At 35.2% G+C, this 14852-nt stretch overlaps 2 protein-coding genes across 4 annotated transcripts in view; one reads left to right on the top strand and one right to left on the bottom strand.

Annotated features, from left to right (window-relative positions):
- LOC123262481 (tetraspanin-2A) overlaps nucleotides 1-2135 on the top strand; it is a 30475-nt gene extending 28340 nt beyond the window's left edge. Inside the window, exon 5 of the mRNA XM_044724719.1 lies at nucleotides 2056-2135. Within this exon, the coding sequence (XP_044580654.1) occupies nucleotides 2056-2133 (78 nt within the window). The 3' untranslated portion in view covers nucleotides 2134-2135. The remainder of the gene's footprint in view (nucleotides 1-2055) is intronic.
- A 243-nt stretch (nucleotides 2136-2378) lies between these two features.
- The window catches only part of LOC123262417, a 48760-nt gene continuing 36286 nt past the window's right edge, over nucleotides 2379-14852 (bottom strand). For all 3 annotated transcript variants that reach the window (XM_044724607.1, XM_044724609.1, XM_044724608.1), the window contains exons 7-9: nucleotides 5546-5696; nucleotides 4821-5364; nucleotides 2379-4158 (exon numbers count right to left, since the gene is read on the bottom strand). In XM_044724607.1, the coding sequence (XP_044580542.1) occupies nucleotides 2989-4158; nucleotides 4821-5364; nucleotides 5546-5696 (1865 nt within the window). In that variant the 3' untranslated portion in view covers nucleotides 2379-2988. The remainder of the gene's footprint in view (nucleotides 4159-4820; nucleotides 5365-5545; nucleotides 5697-14852) is intronic.

Here is a 14852-nt window from a genome sequence, read left to right as displayed (position 1 = left end):
TCTCTGCAGAATTCCACTCCTGTTGCCATCTTGCGATGCTGTGTTGCCGTTCTTCCCTTCTAAGTTCTTCAGGGCTCAGTGTGGTTGTGTGTGTGTGTGTGTGTGTGTGTGTGTGTGTGTGTGTGTGTGTGTGTGTGTGTGTGTGTGTGTGTGTGTGTGTGTGTGTGTGTGTGTGTGTGTGTGTGTGTGTGTGTGTGTGTGTGTGTGTGTGTGTGTGTGTGAGTGTGTGTAAACCTCTCGTTACTTTTGAACGGCTTGACCGATTTCATCGCGGTTGGTGTCATTCGAAAGGGCTTCGCAAAACGTAAATTTTTTGTAAGTTGGAACCGATTTGGACCAGTAGATTTCGAGAAATTGCAAAAAAAGTGAAAAAAAAGTTTCTTTTTTCATTTTTTTTTCAATATCTCCGAATTGGCTGAACCGATCAACTTCAAAAACTAATCAGCAATTAACCTTGAAACCCCGCATCAATCGCTACATAGAGCGTCAGAATCGGTTGATGCGTTCGTGAGATATCGTTGTCGAAAAAAATCGAAAAAAGTGTTTTTTTGTAATAACTTCGAAATTTTTTATCAGATCAATTTTTTTGTTCTAAATTTTTTATAGAGCTCAAAAAACCACATCGATCGCCGCCTACCGCCTGCAAAGCTATCTCTTTGAGCTCGGAGAGCTCAAAATAACACATAAATTGTATTTTTGATCTCGAAGAGCTCAAAAACGTCATAAATGCAATTTTTGTGCCTAGGTATGCAATTAGCGGGAAGTTGCAGGGATGGCCTTCAGGGTCAACCGTTTTTATAATTTTTTTTTGTAGTTTTTTTGATTTCTCAAAATCTACTGGTTCGAATCGGTCCAAATTGTATTTAAAATCTAAGTTTGCTCAAGCCCTTTCGAATGGCACCAACCACGATGAAATCGGTCGAGCCGATCAAAAGTTATGAGAGGTTTACATACGGCCACACACACACACACACACACACACACACACACACACACACACACACATACAGACATACGAAAATCACCGCGGAAACATTCGGGGAGGCTTCCTAGGACCTCAAAACGTCAACATCGGTTGAAAACTCGATTTTCGAAAACGGGGTAAAACTAATAACTTCCCGATTTTTGAAAATTTTCAATTTCCTTAGTGGGAAGTTAAAAAATTGGCTACGTGTAACGATAACTACATTTATATTAATTACTATTGAATTGGATTGTTTTCCCACAACCCAGTTTTAATAAATAGATGCGATCACGGAGGAGGAATTTTTCTTTCAGGCTTTTGTGGCAACGCTCATATTTTTTAGACTATTTAATATTTTTTAATTAAAATTTATGTAAATAATGTTGGATGTACACCTAATAAAACAAATAAAAAACAATCTTGATATTCCTTTATTTCCCTGGTCAACAAAATTCCCGAAAATCAATCTTTTTTTTTTATTGTCACAGTGGCTATCCTTTTTAAACAGGAAAATTCTTTTCGAAAGTCATTGGGGCTATTCCCCTTGATTCAAGACAATGAATTTCTTCAAAATTATTTTTTGGATTTAAGAATTTCTCTTTTAAATCAAGTTAATTTTTTTTCAGTGTAGTATTATTACTAGTATCATCACTATTTTCATTATTGTTCTTATAATTTTTATTATTGGTATTACTACTATTACTATTGCTGTTACCATTACTATTGCTACACTGAGAAAAATTTTATTTCTTTTCTGAAAAAAATGGTTTTTTCCTAATCTAGAAAACTGTTTTCCAACAATAAAGTTGCTGTGAGAAAAATTTTGATTTCTTCAGCTAAGAAATAAAATAGTTGAAAATTTCCAAAAAATTACTTTCTTTTCTTTATTTTTATTACTATTTCTGTAACAATTTTACTTTTATTAGCATTATTATTTTCTCCTTTAAGTTTTTAACACTATTACTGATTGCGTTATTAATATGATTTTTTCTTTCGTTAATATTAGTATTTCAATTACTATTACTATTGATATTACTTTCATATTACTCAATTATTATAATTTTTATTATTTTCATCATTATTATTTTCAGGTGATTCAAGCAGTTTTGTCCTTAATTCTAATCGAAGCGAAGAAAAAAGAAGATGAAGCGGTTATATTCAAACGCTAGATTGAAAAAATCATCGCCATTATTAATAACATTTTTTTTATTATAAATATCAATTACATAAAAATAGTTTTTAAACACTGATTTTCTAATATCTAATATATGTTTAAAATGTATCATTTTTTATTAATAATTTATTTACAAAAAAAGTTTATTGTTATTTCTTTTTTTAAATTAAAGTATATGATTAATAAAAATAATTTATTTACACACAAAATATTAAGTAGTAACTATAACAAACATAAGTCTAACATATTTTCTAATTAACTGGCATAAAATTTAATATATATATATATTTTTTTTTAATTATAAATGCACGTATTTAAGAAATCATCATCGTTGGGTCTTGAACCCGGCTTATTTTTTTGTGAGCAGCAAAATTAATATAATTACGCGAAGAATAGACTTCTAAACTGAATTTCAAGTATTTTGGTCTGAAAATAATTTTTTTTTTAAGCCATCACACGTACAATACTTTTATGATATTTTTCAAATCTTATTATTTTTTATATAAATCAAATATGTAAGCTAACCCAGATAGCCACAATTTCTGAGCAACTTATTTGTATATTTAAATGTAATACAGTACAATCCGGTCACAGTAGATTACCATGCTATCTCCTAGTAACTTCAGAAAAATCGAAAATTGAATGTGACAATTTTAATTAAACAAAACAATGTTGAACTAAAATTTTAAAAATTGTTTTTCGCATCAATCATACATAAGAGTAGAAAAAATTAAGTTAAAAAATCGGACTCAAGAAGTTATAGCGTTTGATCCCATAAACTCATTAGAAAAAAATGGAAAAATGTAGCCTAGCACCAGATTGTACATAATGTAAGTAAAAAATGAATGACTTAACCTACAAATGGATACCCTGGGTATCCAACCGGAGATCCAAAGAACCCGGGAAAAGAAGGTACCGTAGGTTGGACAGGAACAGTAGAGGTGACGTAGGTGGTGATTTCAGTGGGCACCACTTTCGTCGAGAAAAGGGTGGTGTAGGCGGTCTTCGCGCCGAAGGTTAGTTTTAGGACTCGTGAGTCAGAAATAGTGACGAGAGTCTGAGTGACGATCGGGGCTGTGGTGATAGTGAACTGGGGCTGAGGAGGGTACAGTGGCACCTGAGGAACTTGAGGAATCTGAGGAAGCTGAGGAATCTGGGGCATATGTTGGATCGGCTGAGCTATAGGTGCAATAGTTGAAGTTCCTAATTCGTAGGAAGTTCTTGGAACAGTTCCTACTGGTCTAGAGAGGGTAGAGAACACGGTATTGCCGTTGCTTACCAGCGGGATCACGTGAGACTCGTAGACGGTCTCGAGGACAACGATGGGCCTGGAGGTGGTAATCACTTGTGCAGCCTGGTTGAAGTAGTTGAGCAATGCAAGATGTTGCGCAGACTCGGGAAGTAGTTGTGGGTCTGAAGAGGGAGATGGTGCTTCTGGATGATTCTGCTTGGTTCCTTTGTTCGTTCCTTTGAGACCATCAAGCTCTGGCTCGTGGGTGTTAGGAACCACAACGCGCTTAGGAATATCCTCGTCATCGTTTTCGTCGTCTCCAAAGTCCAGCTCGAGGTGAAGTTCGCTACCAGCTTCGTCGAGCTTAGAGTTGAACTCATTGAGTGTCTTCGAGGGGATGAACTGATATATTTCTGATGGCGGGAGTGTTTTAATCGCGGTTACCATGCGAGCAATGTTGTAGGTCTGTACTAAGGTATGACGGGTCGTGTTACCGTTGGCTACTACGGGGAGTAAGTAGGTTTTGAGCAGGGTCTGGGTGGTAGTGAAGGTCTCTGTTAAGGTTTCTAGTGGAGGAGTCATCTGTCCGGACTCCAAGGTGATTGCAGGGAGCGTGGCGATCGAAGAATCCAAAGGCAGAGAAGACTCGTAAGCAGCTGCAGTGTTCGCTAAGATGTTTTCAGTTAATGGTTCAGTGGGGGTTGGGGTGGTTGAAGGATCTGCTGTGGCGAACGATTTTTTCTGAGTTGATGTCACGGTAATAAACCGCGTGTTCTTCATTGTTCCAACCTGGAGGCAGAGTTAATTGGTTCTTTAACAATTTTGCTAAAAACAATAGTTTGTTATCTACAGAGTAAAAAATATAGTGTATTTGCGTGAATACGGTCGGTGTTAAAAATTTTTTGTGTTATTTTTTCTAGAATTGTGTTTTACGTCAATTAAGACCCGGTCCTAATGATTGCAGCTTTTCATTTCTCTTCTAAACAAAGAAGATTTTCGAAAAAAACGCTCTGTTACGGGATAGATTTTTTAATTATCTATTTTATATCAAAGCGTTTTTTTCGAAATTCTCATTTGTTTAAAAGAAAAACATAAAACTGCAATTAGCTTTATTATCACGAGTGCAACAAGAATAGTACCGTTTTTCACCGTGCGACACGAGAAAACGATGGGACCGGTACTCAAGCAAAAATTTGTTCAGTGGTTAACTAAACTAATAACGATTGTCAGATGAGCTACTAAGGAGAATGAAAAAAATGATTTTTTTTTCTATAAATTAAAATCGCAAACTTAACCTTTTGTTCTCAATGCTGGTTCGGCTGCATTCTAACCCTTTTGTTAGAAGAAAGCGTTTGTTTTTCTTCTTTTATCAAATTTTCACGAGGATCTCGCGGAATGATATCAGAAAATTTTTTTCAAAATTTAATGAGATAATTGGAGTTTTGTCTTACCTGGAACGTGTACGGAGATTTAATCGTAGCGATGAGATAGTACATGTCAGTCATATCAGCGGGTGTGGAAATCTCAACGTTAATAGTCTCAGCGGGTATAATCGCGTCGTTCTCATTCTGATCTGTGGGCACGGTTCCTATAAGAGGATTTCCTGCAGATCCGGAAGATCCCGAGTCAGATGACGATGGCACCTGTTCCGATTCGCTGGAATCCAGTTCCGCGTCTGAAACGTTCTCATCGCTTTTCTTGGAAGCGACTGTCGGTTTCTCTTCCGTTGATGCTATCGCCGCCGGCTCATTAGTCGCTACATCAGGGCCCCTTTCCTCATCATCTACCTGTTTACGAATCGCAACTCGCGCTTTCGGGGCTGGCTTGTAAGCCCAGCGACCCTGAGTTCTTGGGAGCTTCGATTTCGGCAGGCTCACCGGGGATTGCTCGGATTTCGGTCGCTGAGCTTTTGGTGGCGTCTGGGATCCTACTGGCCGGAAATTGGTACGACGACGGACTGGAGCTTCTGCTGTTGTTGTCGTTTGGGCGCGGTTTCTGGAGAAGAAAGAAATGTCGTTAGTTAAAATGTTATGACTAGGGCACGGAAGTTGGCCTATTTTCATTTGCTCTAATTTAAGGTTAAACACATAAACAGTCATTTGAACGGTGGCGAAATTTTGGGCCGTAATAGCCAAGAATAGTCATTATCGATAATAACAATAATAATAATAATTACTTGTAACTAGGGCGCGCAGTAGTTAGACGGTTCTTTTCATAGCTTCGTCCTTGTGGAGTTACTTCATGATTATCTTGCTCTTCGATTATCTTGTTTCGGTATTTCGGGCGTGGCGAGCTGGAAGGTCTGCGTGTCACTTTTACGCTTGCTCCTAAGACAAAATCGATGGTAAAAATATATATTGTTGATAAAATTAATTATTTTTTGTATGACTAAAAATACAATATGAGAAACTTTGGAGATTTATACATAGGGAAGATAAAATTTTGTGTACAACCTGTCGCCTCCACGGAAAAATAATATATCCTAAGATATATACTGGGAATATAGTCTAGGATGTATTCAAATTTGCCCACAAATATATATACTTGAATAAATACGCATAGTCTCTAAAAATTCTGACAGAGGGCATATTTACGTGAAATTTGTTCCTGATTACAAAGTTATTTTAGTTATTTTATATTCCGATCCAAATGTCGATGATGTTTACTTATTAATTTAGGTTTTGATAACATTTTTCCTAAAAATAAAATAAATATTAAATAAAAAAAAAAAATAACATACTCTTCACAAATATATGTAATGTAAATTTTAATATAAGTAGAGTCCATTAAGACAGGAATTATAAGCAACAATATTGTAAACAAAACTTGTAACTGTAAATATATCAATAAAGATTCTTTGAACTTGAACTTGATGATGTTTACTTTAGTTTTAATATCCCCATGATATGCGTATATATTTAGGTATGTATTGTTGTGGTCAAATTTTGAGACATCCCAGGATATATTTCTCGTATATCTTAAAATATATCATTCTTCTGTAGGAGCATGCTAAACATGAAATAAATTTCATGCATTTAAAAGTTTCAGTTTTTATCGATGTTATTTAAATTACCAATGTAAAATCAAAAATTCGATTTATTATATTTATTGACCAATAGATTAGATTGTTATGCGGCAAACATTTACTTATGATTAATTATTTTTCTTCAAATTTTGTCAATAAACCATTTAAATAATATGTAATTGTGGACTCATAATTTGATTGATTGATGAGGAAAAAATGATAATTGTTATTAATCGCAGAGTTTGTAACAGGGTAAAATTACCCTAAATCGATAAGTCGCCAGAGATCGATAACTGTTCGACGCAGCACTGGCGCGTCTCGATCTTCGGGCCTAAAGAGAGAGTGGGAGGGGGTAGTTTGGGGTTATTATATAGGTGAGCCGTGCATCGCGACGGGGAGAAGTAGTGTAATCGCCAGACGGAGTGCCACAAAATTCAAAAGGGACCGATCAAGTAGTGGGGTAGATCGTGGTTATTCGTCAAGGTATCAATAATTACTCTGTGGGCTAGGAGTGGACCGCGGGGTTTATACTCGGTTTACTTCTCCTCTGGTTAATTATCCATTATTTATTAATTCGTAATAATTCAATAATTATTTAATCGCAATTTTTTTATATTCGTTAGTTGGTGTTGAGCGTCCCTCAAGGGGGTTTATACCCAAGGACTGCTCAAGGACCTTGTGGTGTTAATTGTCGTGAGAATTTATTTTATTAATTTACTCGATTAATTATAAATAATTTTGAACATCTGAAAAATCGGTTAAGTTGCATTTATTTTATTTAATAAAATAAAAACCGAGTAATAAATTCTTCGAGAAAGTTCCTTTGTCTTCTCACGGATCAGTCAAGCGTCGGTCGAATTGTACAACGCAGTTAACTCGTACCCAAGGTCGAACTTTACTACGCACTAACGAATATTGGCACCATTTTGAGCGCGCAAATTCCTTACTGATTATTTTACTCGATAATTTATTAAGAACAATTGAATTATTATTATTTAATATTATTTGTTACAAGGAAATATTTATTTAACATTATATTATTTATTGAGTATTGATTACTGAGATTTCGGCATTTAAGACTGATTTACCCGTGGATAATTTTTTGTTAATTTATTTTTTATATAGAGATAAATTATTTTATAATTATTTATTTAATCGGAAAATTCCACGTGGTTATTTTTATATTGAACTTAAGTTCTAGAAATTTATTTGTTAATTTAATATCATCATTGATAAAATTCTTTAGAATTTATTTAACAGCGTGGATATTAAGTCCGAGAATTTTTAATTAAGATTATTTGATGAAATTTTAATAAGAATTATTTTATATTTAAGAAATAAATTACGAGTTGAATTTGAATAAATTTATGCGTTGATATTGTTCCTAAAAATATATTTAATGTTGAGTGTTAAAATCGGGATTGATTTGGAATAAATTTATGCGTCGGTCTTTAGTTCAAAATTTTGGGGATTAAATAATTAGTTGTGAAAATATTTTACAATTTAATTGTTAGCTAATGACTGAATTAATTAAGTAAAAATTTAATGTAATAATTGTCTGATATTAAAATTTTGTAATAACTTTTATAAGTCAAAACAATAAAAGTAAAGTAAATTCAGAGTGTGTGTGTGCGGGTTATGTGTGTGATATTTGTACGGGTAATGTGTGATAGAGAGTGTTAATAGTGTATTAAGTATTGGTAGTCCTGTGGACTTGAAATCAAGTTAAAAGTGTGTGGAGTTAGTTGTGTTCAAATTTTTAGATTTTAACTTTTGTTTTTATGTAAAAAGCGGACGGCCAGAGACTAAATAATATAAGAATGCATGCTAATCTTATAATAGATGAAAAACTACAGTGAAAAAAGACATTTAACAGTTTACAATTACACACGCCAGGCGGCGCAAGAATAACTTTTACATGAACTATAGCTTAAAGGGGATAGTTTGCCACCGGAAATGTATTAAATTAAAATTGTCAATTTTTATTATAATTACAAAAAATACTGAAATCCGAACAAAAACCGAACAAAAACTGAAAAAAAATCACGCCAAGTCCACGTTCATAAGACTATTGAGAAAAAAAAAATGTTATTTCTTTACAAAAAGATATAAAATAAAAAATTAAAAAATCCAAGTAACCGATATGGTTGTATATGATTTTTGGAAATTAAAAAAAATTTTTTTGTAAATTTAAAAATTAAAAGAAACCAATTTTGGAACGTACTTGGTGTGCATGATTGTGTACTTTAATTTTTTTTGAAAGTCCTAGTAGATAGATTTTAGGAATTTCATAAAAAGTGAAATATTTTGTAACCACGCACACTAAATACGTTCCAAAATTGTTTCTTTTAATTTTTAAATTTACAAAAAAATTTTTTTTAATTTCCAAAAATCATATACAACCATATCGGTTACTTGGATTTTTTAATTTTTTATTTTATATTTTTTTGTAAAGAAATAAAATTTTTTTTTCTTAATAGTCTTATGAACGTGGACTTGGCGCGATTTTTTTACAGTGAAACTGTTTTTGCTCGGATTCTAAAATTTTCCCGTTTCATTCTAGACATTTCTAGGTCATTCGAAAATTTTCTAGACATTCTCATTCGATCAGAATCTAAACGTAGATATCAGAATTTCCTATATCATTTTAGAATTTTCTAGACCATTCTCATTCAATCAGTATCCAAACGTAGATTTAAGAACTTCTCAGATCATTTTAGAATTTTTTAGAACATTCTCATTTGATCAGAATCTAAAAGTAGATTTCAGATCTTACCAGATCTTTCTAGAACTTTTTGGATCATTCTAGAATTTTCTAGAACATTCTCAACCGATTCGAACATTGGTATATATATTAAAGCTTTCTAGATCATTCCAGAAATTTCTAGAACAATCTAGACCATTTTGGACCAATGATAGTCTCACATTTTTAAAGTTAACTTAGAAGTTCAAATACTTGATAACAGATGGCGCCACTACAGTTAATTTCCAAGTTAAAGGGTTGGAAAAGCTCTTTTATCTTTAAAAACACGCCCTTTAGGTTAAAACGGGAACTTTCTTGTTCGAGGGGGGATAAAGGGCTATCACACTACATAAGTCCCTTTATCGTGCTGGGACTCCTTTTTAAGTTTTATCGGCACGCACATTTTATCAACTTATTTTAATTATATATAATGATAATGATAATGATGAATCTAGTCAGTGTTCGTAAATTTTTTTTTATGTCAACATTGAAACATAAAAAATTTTTAGATTCCTTATCAATTTTTGTGACAATATTTTCACTTAAAATTTGTGTTAACAATTCAACATATTTTTTTTGTATAGCAATTTAACGCATAAATCTGTGTAAACTTTTTCTAACAACAAATTTGTGTTGATTTTACACAACATTTTATACTGTGTGACTTCTATTCATCAACAAAATTACCTAATTTCATTGTTAAAAACCGCAATGGACTACATGCCATATGATAATTACAAAATTGAATATCTCGAAAAAACAAAAGCGTAAATAATTGTAATTGTATTTTAACTTGGGCTAATTACAAAAAAAAAAATCTGAATTAAAAGATTAACCCTTCAGACTATCGCTGGAACTTACGGTTATATTAGAGGTCAAAAAGGTCTGAAATTTACTTTTTTTTTAATTTTAAACTTTTCAAGCTCATGAATATAAGTTTTATACTTTTCCGAGCTTTTATTTAAGGTAGTACGGTCGTGAAAAGCATATTTTAAGAAAATTATGAAATTTTTTTATCGAAAGATATATATGGTATTCCATGCCAAATAGACCACTTTTGAAGACTCCCTTTACTCGAATCCCTTTAGATTTAGCTGAAACTTTATCATTCTTTTCTACCCTTTGAAAAACATTTTTGAGAATTTTTTCAAATTTTTTTGTTCAACCCAAAAAAAGTTAAGAATTTAAAAAAAAAATGGCTTTATCGTTGTCATATAGCCATAACTTTTTTTTCATATTACCTGCATTGAAAATGCGAGTTTCAATGCCTGTTGAGCCAACCGAAACTAGACAATTTCAGACCAATGCGACTGTTGAAGGCAGGAATCAATCATTTCTTCCCGGTGGATAGAAAATGACGATTTTCTGCCCGCGAGATGAAGTTGCAGCTTTATTTTCAATCCTATTAATTGTATGTTTATTTTATACCTTTATAATTGTCATTATAACCGTTAACTGTACTGACATATTATAATTCTGTTACTAAGCATAAATAAGAATGACAAAAGAAAACTATTCAATTTACGAATAATGTTTAATAAAAAATAAACCATTACTTTCTATTTTATTATGTTTTATGATAAAATGGTATTTTCGCTATTCGTCTGAAACTATCTAGTTCTGGTTGGCTACAGACATTGAAACTAGCATACTCTTGAATGAATTAACGAATTATCAAAAAAAAATCGTGTGTGTCAGCTCCGACGCACGACTGGAGCTTACTCCTTACGAACGATTATATCAAATATATAGATTAGTAAATGATGGTAAATGGAATTATCTATTATATTACTCGAAGCATACATGATACATTTATTTTCATTAAATATGCAATTAATTCGTCAAAATAGCTAACTCTATTAATTTGTTAATATTTTTAAATCGCAAATTAATATCGATGGATATAAATAAAGAAATTACGTGTAAACTACAGTAAACTCAAAAAATTGTTTAAGGAACAATTTTTCTTTTAAAAATCATTATTTGTATCAAAGATTGAAATTTCATATAAAAATTTTCAATCATCTTATGAACAACGCATTTGTTTATAACAATTTTTTAAACAATGAAAGGTAAAAATTTGAAAAAGTTGTTACCGTGCAGCTTCTGACAACATAAAAACGGATCATTAATAATATTTTGAAAAAATAAATTTTTTTGGTGATGAATTCAAGTTTTTCATTATGCAACAACGAAAATTATTAATAAAAAATTGAAAAATAAAAATTTTTTAATTTTTCAAACGGGGATCTATTCTAAAGACTTCCAAGAATTGCTCAAAGAGAAGAAAAAAATCTCAAATAGTTATAGTTTAACAATTATCCGAACAAAAACAGTTTCACTGTAAAAAAAACACTCCGTCCACGTTCATAAGACTATTAAGAAAAAAAAATTTTATTTCTTTATAAAAAGATATAAAATAGAAAATTAAAAAATCCAAGTAACCGATATGGTTGTATATAATTATCGGAAATTAAAAAAAATTTTGTTGTAAATTTAAAAATTAAAAAAAACAATTTTGGAACGTATTTAGTGTGCGTGGTGACGAAAAATTTCACTTTTTATGAAATTCCTAAAATCTATCTATTAGGACTTTTAAAAAAATTAGGAAAACGGCTGACCTTAAAGCCCATCCCTACAACTTCCCGCTAACTCCGTTAATACCTGGGCGCTTAAAATTGCACCTACGAAGTTTTTGAGCTCTTCGAGCTCAAAAAGATATCTATTCTATGCTTTTGAGCTCTAGAGTCTGATAGAAGTTTCATAGTACACTATTTTTTGAATTTTCAAACCGCAATAACTTTTGAATAAATGAACCGACTTTTACACGGTTGGCTGCATTCTACGCAGTTTTTTAAGCCTCATAAAGAATTTCAGAGTGTCAATTGGTCAAACTAGAAATTTCGGAGTAAATCCGAAAAAACACTTTTTTCGGTTTTCTTTCGTTCACGATATCTCTCGAACGAATTAACCGATTTTGACCGGATTGGCGGCCATCGACATGGTTTTTCAAGGTTAAGAGCTGATTAGTTTTTAAAATCGATCAATGAAGCCGTTTAAAAGTTATTCCAAAAAAACCACTTTTGAAAAAAATTTTTTTCTTATTTTTTTTGAGATTTCTTAAAATTTCTCAAAATCTATTGGTCCGAATCGGTTCAAATTGACAGAAAATCTAAGTTTAGCCAAGCTCTTTCGAATGGCACTAACCGCGATAAAATCGGTTCAACCGTTCAAAAGTTATAAGAAGTTTACATACTTACACACACACACACACACACACACACACACACACCTCGGGTCGGGCTTGCTGGGTCCCGCATCGGGCACCTCCCCAGGTGGCGGATAGGGGAATGCCCGGCATATCTGCACGCCAGATGCGTCGGGTGCCGAGGAAATAGAATACTCGGGGTGGACCAAAACGTAGCAAAAGATGATATGAAAATGACAGATCAATTTCAAACATCGTCTACGGTGCAGAGGGGGGATACCTCAGTGCCGGCGAGGGAAGGCGTGCAAACGGGCCTAAACTCGTCGTTATCAAGCGACTGTTTGAACAGCGGAGTAGACCTTATGGCTCTGCTGTCTAGCAATGCTAGCAAGGTTACAGGGAGTACGAAATCAGCCCAGATGGCAGAGAACGGACAGCTGAGCAACATTCCTCCAAAAAGTGGAGGACCTTTTGCTCCTGTCACTAATCAAACCTACCGAGGAAGAATCAACTCTGTACCGACCGTTACAGGCCAACAGTCACCAATGGAGAGGCTCGGCAGCAAGATCAAAGAGTTAGCCGACTTCATAAAAGACAAGAAGAATCTCCATCATGAGATCAGAAAATTGGTCACGTCTATTAGTACGGCATATAGGCTGGCCAACAAATCACCAATGACGTCGGCGTCAACGACTCAGACATCTCCGAGTTTGAGCAAAAAATCACAGCCACCTCTGGTCACTCCTAAGAAATTATCACAGCAGGGAGAGGGCAACAACAAGAAGAGGCCGCTGTCCACGCCCAGTCCTTCCGCAGAAATTGACAAGCCAGCACAGAAAAAGACAGCCCGGGATGATACCTGGACCAAAGTGACTCGGCAAAACAAGAAAAAGAAAGAACAGGAGCCAGCGGCTCAATCTGCTACAGCCCAAAACCAGCCAAACAACGGTGGCTCCAAGAAACTGAGGAGGAAGAAGACAAGAACTAAATCTGTGCTTGTCCAACCAGCTGAAAGGCGAACATACGCCCATCTCCTCAAGGAAATCAAGGCCAAGGTAAGCCCTGTCGAGACGGGCGTAGACATAAAGTCTATTAAAAAGACGAAACACGGAGGCGTTCTCCTTGAAATGGCTCGAAAGACCGAAGACAGCAAGGCTTTCACCGATGCAGTAAAGGCAGCCACTGCAAACATCGGCACAGTCAAGACGCTAACACCAACAACAACGATCGAGATCCTCGACTTGGATGAAATCTCTACCGAGAGCGAAGTCCGTGAAGCACTTAAACGTAAATTCACTGATAGCCTAGAGGTAGAACGGGTAAATTTGACAAAACCCACCCCACGAGGCAATCGGGCAGCCTTCTGCGAAGTAGACGAGGCCAGTGCGATTAAGGCCCTTGACAAGGCCCGTATAATGATCGGTTGGGTGAACTGTCGTATACGCCCAGTTGCAAAAGTAACACGCTGTTTTAAATGTCTTGGTTTTGGACACCAAACACGTCAGTGTGCGGGACCAGACAGAAGCAAGTGCTGCTACAAATGTGGTGGAGAAAACTACTAGGCCGTAAACTGCACGGAGAAGCCAAAATGCTTCCTTTGTGCTCCGGACAAAAATGCCCAGGATGGTCTATGCCATATTTCTGGCACTGGAGCTTGCAAGGCATTCCGCACAGCACTCGTAGAAGCCATGAGAGGGCAGAAATGACACGCATACTACAAGGCAACCTGAATAGGTGCGCCTTGGCGCAAAACCTGCTGCGCCAGCGTGTCTTTGAAGATAAAATCGACGTCTGCTTTATCTGCGAGCAATATCTAAACATCGAAGGTAAAACATGGTTCGCAGACGAAACTGTCATGGCAGCAATTTGGATTGTGAACACAAAGAACGTTACCGTCAACAACAGCGGAAGTGGAGCAGGTTTTGTCTGGATTCAAACCCCTACAACCTACTTCATGAGCGTCTATCTCTCACCTAACGAAGGGATTAGTGTGTTCCGACAGAAACTGGCGAATATAGAAAATGCGGTCACTAAATTCGATGGTGAAGTCATCGTAGCCGGAGACTTCAACGCTAAATCGGCTGAGTGGGGCGCTGCTTTCTCCGACACCAGAGGTAACGAGGTCACTGACGTCGCGGATAGACTCGACCTTATAGTGCTGAACACCGGGAGCACCACGACCTTTAAAAGACTAGGGTACCAAGAATCCATCCTCGACATCTCGTTGGCGACTTCAAGGACTGCCAACATGACCGAAGACTGGACTGTATCCGAAGAATACAGCGTCAGTGATCACCAGTTCGTGACATTCAACGTTGGATTGGCATCTGCTTCGGTTCCACAACGAGCCCTTTCTAAGCGGAAGTGGAATGCCAAGAGGCTTGATCTAGAGGCATTGCAAGCTTCACTTGCACGAAGCTGGTCTATCCTTCAGAACAACCCGACTCCGGATACCTGCAGCGAGACGGAAAAGGCAGTGTTAAATACGATGAAGGAAATTGCTGCCG

Source organism: Cotesia glomerata, linkage group LG4 (genome assembly GCF_020080835.1).
Source record: "Cotesia glomerata isolate CgM1 linkage group LG4, MPM_Cglom_v2.3, whole genome shotgun sequence".
Taxonomy (NCBI): Eukaryota; Metazoa; Arthropoda; class Insecta; order Hymenoptera; family Braconidae; genus Cotesia; species Cotesia glomerata.
This window is presented reverse-complemented; position numbering and strand designations above follow the sequence as displayed.